The following is a 6000-nucleotide window of genomic DNA, read 5'->3' on the forward strand; positions in this document are numbered from 1 at the left end:
AAATCTTTTTTTGAAGTTTATATGGCTTTGTTTCCAAGTTATATAATTGTTATTCTCATAGGATTTTGTCTAATGCCTAGTACGTTTCTGTGTCTGTTACATTTTAATGTTGTGTCGTTGTGCTCCTCTTATATCTAATGCGTTTCTCTCAGTTTTAGTTTGTTACCCCGATTTTGTTTTTTGTCCATGGATTTATGAGTTTTGAACAGCGGTATACTACTGTTGCCTTTATTTGTTCCAATATTCGATTTTATCAATTTCATCAAACATTAATAGAATAGTTTATTCCAATCTTCTGTCTGTCTTTTTTTGCTGAAAGGAATAGTATGTGGCCATAATTTCCTTCAAATGTCTAGTAATTATTGTATTTAAATTAACTGTGTGTCACTGTTTTAACCTACAGGAAACGCTGGTGGTTTATTGTTGGGGAGTTCCGTTGATTATAATCATAAAATCATGTCTGTCGCTCAGTTTTCCTACGGTGTAAGTAATTTTCACAGCCTTGAAAGAAATTCTTCATTTTGCTACTTACGAAACAAAACATAGTGAAATTATCCACATTGAACTTTATACAATTTGTCATGTGGATTTTTTTGCAGAAGGTACGTAGTCTTCCACATAGACGGCGTTCAATTTTACTAGACAATATTTTGTAATGTTGCCTATTCCCTGGGAGTATAGATCTTACAAAAGATATCGATGCCATAATCAAAACACGTCCAGGATTGTGCACATCAAAACAAATAATAATATTCCGCCGTTGGTCTAGGAGAGAGCTAACGCTTATAGACAGCTAATGTATCTAACTCAGGCTCCGATCCAGGTGAGGTGGGGGAGGGGGTCCGTGGGTTGGAACCCCCTTTCTTGGACTATCAATGCATTTGAATGTGGACAAATTTGCTATTGAAATAAAATGCATTTATTTTCACCGTTTAATGAACGATTCAAGGACTATATAAATTACTACGATATTTTTTTATTAAGCATGTAACGCTGACTTGATCTACATCCATTCATTAACAACGAATCGTGCAATACATGGCATACATGGTGGGGTTCCTGTTCTTTATTCTTTAGTTTTCTTTGTCGTGTCATGTATACTATTGTTAAACTGTTTGTCCTTTTCATTTTCAGCCATGGCGTTGTCAGTTTGTTTTCGATTTATGAGTTTGACTGTCCCTCTGGTATTTTTCGTCCCTCTTTTAAAAGAATATCAGGAAATACCAAAAACCTTGAACAGTTGAACACAATGTAATAACCTTTAAGAACAACAAAATATCACATTTGTTTCATTGAACGATGATACTGAAGAATAAAACCAACGTAAACAAATATTCTGGTGGGAAATGTAAATTGTTTGTCAAATGAAGGATTGTTTCTTTTAGTTTTGTTTTACTCTCTGACTGACTATTTGAATTTGTTTTTTTTGCTATTTAATTGGACACGAATATAGCAGATGGTTAAGGTTTTTTGCTTATTCAAATGTATCAATATCTTTCAATCACTTCAGCTACTAGTTCTAGACTTCTAGTATCAAGCAAAACTGAAGAGGGCTAGTTTAATTTGATTCATACGAAATGAAGAAAGGGTTTTTCTACAACAAAACAAAACAAATAAAGCACTTGCTTATTGTTGTAACACCTATTGTTTTTTTTTTTCAAAGCATAGACTCTGTTTAACAAGTAGATGAAATCTTTTGCATTTCGAGTTTTTTACATCAAAAGTAAAATCACAAAAATACTGAACTCAGAGGAAAATTCAAAACGGAAAATCCCTAATCAAAGACTAAATCAAAAGCTCAAACACATCAAACGAATGGATAACAACATGAACCATATACAAACAATGAACACATTCTTAAGAAAGTTTGTAAATATTTACTCTTATGGTTTAAAGAAGCATTTATTTGCTCGCCATATATCATTTTCAACAGAAGTAGTACAACTAGTTGTCTTGTCCTTGTTGTAATTGTCATTTTCAAAATTGCAAACTGATTATTATTGTTACTGAACTCATACATTGAAGAAAACAAAAAGAATGGACGTTATGTTACTCTTTTTATATTTTAATATTAACTGCCTTTGTGAAAAGACAAATTTGCTTATTCCCGCTTTATTTTTAACATTTCAAAATTTTGTTTCTTTAAGTCAGATCAAACAACAATCTAACGGAAGTTGTATTTGTATGCACGTATGGGGCTTGCTACTTAACTCATTTGCGCAGCTTGAAAACACTCGAAAGAAGGAGTATCAATAATGGATTTAAATTATCACACGCACTGTGCAAACTATTTTAATTAATTTAAACAAATAGGAACAAGACTAGAAACGGAAGCTGAAATGAATTTTCAATCTCACTGAATGAATAAGACTAATATTTTCTTCCTTTGACTTGGTACTTGAGATTTTAAGAGCCTGTAAACAAAGTGCATGCTTTGCATAAATGCTTTTTCATTCAGGTTTACTGTCATCTTTTAATTCATTTAAATCTTTTTCATTGCTAAGTTTTTGAGTTACGTACAAACGTACATTTGCCTAAACCTTTTTTAGCAGAGTAAGGGCACATATGCTAAGGCCACTTTCTTGTCCCAGGAATAGATTACCTTAGCCGTATTTGGCACAACGTTTTGTAATTTTGGATCCTCAATGCTCTTCAACTTTGTACTTGTTTGGCTTTACAACCTTTTTGACATGAGCGTCACTGATGGGTCTTATGTAGACGAAACGCGCGTCTGGCGTACTAAATTATAATCCTGGTACTTTTGATAATTACCTTATTTAAAATTTAAAAAAAGCAAACCTTTATCAAATAATATCCTTCATATCTTCATATCATACTAGTGTTTCAGATATCCGATACAATTCTTTTTTTAATGCTCTTCAACTTGTTCTTGTTTGGCGTCACTGATGAGTCTTATGGAAATGAAACACGCGTCTGGCGTATTAAAATTATAAGCCTGGTACCTTTGATAACTTTTACACTTAACTTGCAAACATAGCCTTATTTGATATCTTGTCATTTATATTTTCATATCAGCAATAGCTTTTCCCACGCAAACTAATTTGATTTACGGGCCTTTAGAGCTCTTAATGCACATGCAAACAACATATCTTATTCAAAAGGCTGTTACTCAAATTTTTCTGGACTTTTAATTGCGTTGCTACTACTGCACAGAACGACTGAAAATAATAGATACCAGGATGTATAGAGTTTATTGCGGTAATTTATTTGCAATCAATTATGTGTTTAGGAAGATTTAAAAATGAAACCGAAGTAATGATTCCAGTACCTCATTTTTTGTTAACTCTTTTCAGTGTTTTACAAAATGACCGAAAATGTCTTTTGGTGCTATATGATGCGTTAGTCTCTAAAAGAATTCAATATAAACACATCATATCAACTGTTCTAGTTATCTTTATCCAATGACCTCTGCGAGCCATTTACCAATATATGTTTACTTGACACATCAATTTGAGCAGAACCAGAAACTGTTAAGATGACAAGATTTCTGAATGAAACATTCTTATCAAATTAGTTTCGTCAATCAGTCAAGTAGACTTCAATAACGAACCTAAATGGCTACTTTTCGTTTTTATATAAACTCACATTAGACAATTGTTTGTTTGATGGGCTATGTATCAACACTTTCAAAGAACTGTTAAGGTTAATATCTAAATTAACAACTTTGGAGGTTTATAACTCAATCAGAAAAAAATAAATAAACTTTTGTTTCACTATAACTTGAAAACAGGAAGAATAGATTTTAAATCTGGTATAATAGGTTTAATCACTTATGCATATGTATCATCAAAAACATTATTTGAGTTTGTCAATAAAATCAACGTGCACAGGCTTAAAATGTGCAATCAAATCAGTCTAAAAATCTTAAAACTTTTATTTTTTTATAACTTTATTCCTTTAATATTTCTTTTGAAGAGAAACAATTCGCTTGTTAAGGAGGGATTATTAATTCAATAGTGTTTCTGATTATATAAAACATCCTGACAAATCAAATAATTTAACTTGCTGCTCTCTTTGATGTATTTCAACATTTAAGGCCATGTGTTTAGCCTGGCATTGTGAATTGAACACTTATTTAAAATGATTAATCCGGAACAGCCACATTGCATAAGTGTTATTGATTGACAACTGTTGCTTTTGTGGTTATTCCAAAAACACAATTCACAGTGACCGACCTACAGTTAATTTCTAATTCAAATTTATATTTTTTTAAATTTTAAACTAATAACTTAATCAGAAATTTTGACAATGTGTTTGACATTATGAAATGCATGCACTTCATACTGTTATTTTCATTCTAAGGTAAACTGAGGTCTATTGGAAGGCATAATAAAGAGAGAACAAAAGGGCGAATGTTTCATGTTTTCTATTCCATTCACATGGTGAAATGTGAACATTCCTCCTCCGTTTTGATTTTCGATATTTGCCTGCAACAGTATTATATATGATTCTAGTAGATGTTTAAAATATCAGCACTATTTAAACATATGTAATGGGAAATGAGATGATACTTTCTTAGTATTACTGAATGAGATTTAACTTATGAATAAATTTCTATATGATATGATATAAGCATTTGATTATTTGACAATAGAGTTGATTTTACCATTTATATTCATTGCTCACAGACCTCTAATTAACACATAATGTTCACTATCACAAAATGCACAAGTGAAGCGTTGCCATATATCGTCAGTAGTGAAAGCTTTATTGAAATAAGCAATATCTCTTACTTGACATGTATTTCCGATATGTTGTTTTATTGAGAAGCAGGTCAACTAACATGTCTGATCGGCAATATATTGTCTATTTGCAGTTGAGAGTGACCAGGAAGCATCCTACACAGCCCAAGCTGTTTGAGAAGGGAGAGAACTCGACATGTACAGATTCCATTATACCAATTAGCAATAAACAAATTTCGTGACAAAGTATATACTTCGCTATATTGTAATTTGTCTTAAAGAATCTTTTTATGTATTTTAGTGAAATGTAATTTGATTTTCGAGCCTGCTGACATTTAATTGAAAGGATGCTAAACTATCACCTCAGTCCCGGCAATCTAATTAAATGTTTGTTAATATGTTGTGTAGGACTAAGTGCGTCCGGTAATGGCGGACATAATACGTTGTTTAAAAGCTGCTTCATTTCAGGAATATTAAGTCACGAAACATTTAGAATGACAGACGAAATGTGTTTGGTTCTGATGATGTATTGATTATGCACACGAGGAATGTAATTATTATTTAAGGAGAAACTTTGTTTTTTCTCTTTTTTTTCCATTTTAATCATTTGTGTTTTTGTTTTGTAAACTTAAGTTCAATTTATTTTGGATTCATTGAAGGTTATACTGTCGGCTGCCTGAATGAGAGAGAAAGTATAACAAACTTGCTTTCATCTTTAAATAATTTATATACATCATTGACAAATAGAGAGGAACTGAACTTTTTGAGTTTCTAAAACCTATGTTTGATAGAAATTCCAATATATCTTTATATATATAATATATTAGAAGACAAGACAAGCAAAGTATAGAATTTAAGATTAGTTATTTCATTCAAAAAAATTCATTGGTCCGTTTATTTTTCGGTGTTTTGTGATTGGTATAGAACATTGAAAGTCAGATATTATTTTGTGATACACTACTACGATGGAGATTTATTATATCATATAAATATATATATATAGCAGATTTAAAAAGTATTTTCAAGGAAAATAAAATGCTGATTTACAAATATTGTGTCTGTTTCTTTACACGCCACTTAAAAAAACAGTATGTTTTAAATCTAACCGACAAGGTGGTCTCGTGGAAGCGTGATCGCCAATATAGGGGAACTGGGAACTCGTAAATTCGATCACAGGTCAGATGAAATCAAAGACTTTAGTCATTTGCATTTGCAGTCTTTCTTTATTACGCGGTATTTAAAAGTAAAAACAAAGATGTAATCTATTTGATTCTGGCAATCACTTGATTGTCACAAC

At 31.4% G+C, this 6000-nt stretch overlaps 1 protein-coding gene across 2 annotated transcripts in view; it reads left to right on the forward strand.

Annotated features, from left to right (window-relative positions):
- LOC143082733 (uncharacterized) overlaps positions 1–5753 on the forward strand; it is a 28967-nt gene extending 23214 nt beyond the window's left edge. For both annotated transcript variants that reach the window (XM_076258566.1, XM_076258567.1), the window contains exon 3: positions 4838–5753. In XM_076258566.1, coding sequence (XP_076114681.1) covers positions 4838–4881 — 44 coding nt within the window. In that variant the 3' untranslated portion in view covers positions 4882–5753. The remainder of the gene's footprint in view (positions 1–4837) is intronic.
- The last annotated feature ends 247 nt before the right edge of the window (positions 5754–6000 follow it).

Source organism: Mytilus galloprovincialis, chromosome 7 (assembly GCF_965363235.1).
Source record: "Mytilus galloprovincialis chromosome 7, xbMytGall1.hap1.1, whole genome shotgun sequence".
Classification (NCBI taxonomy): Eukaryota; Metazoa; Mollusca; class Bivalvia; order Mytilida; family Mytilidae; genus Mytilus; species Mytilus galloprovincialis.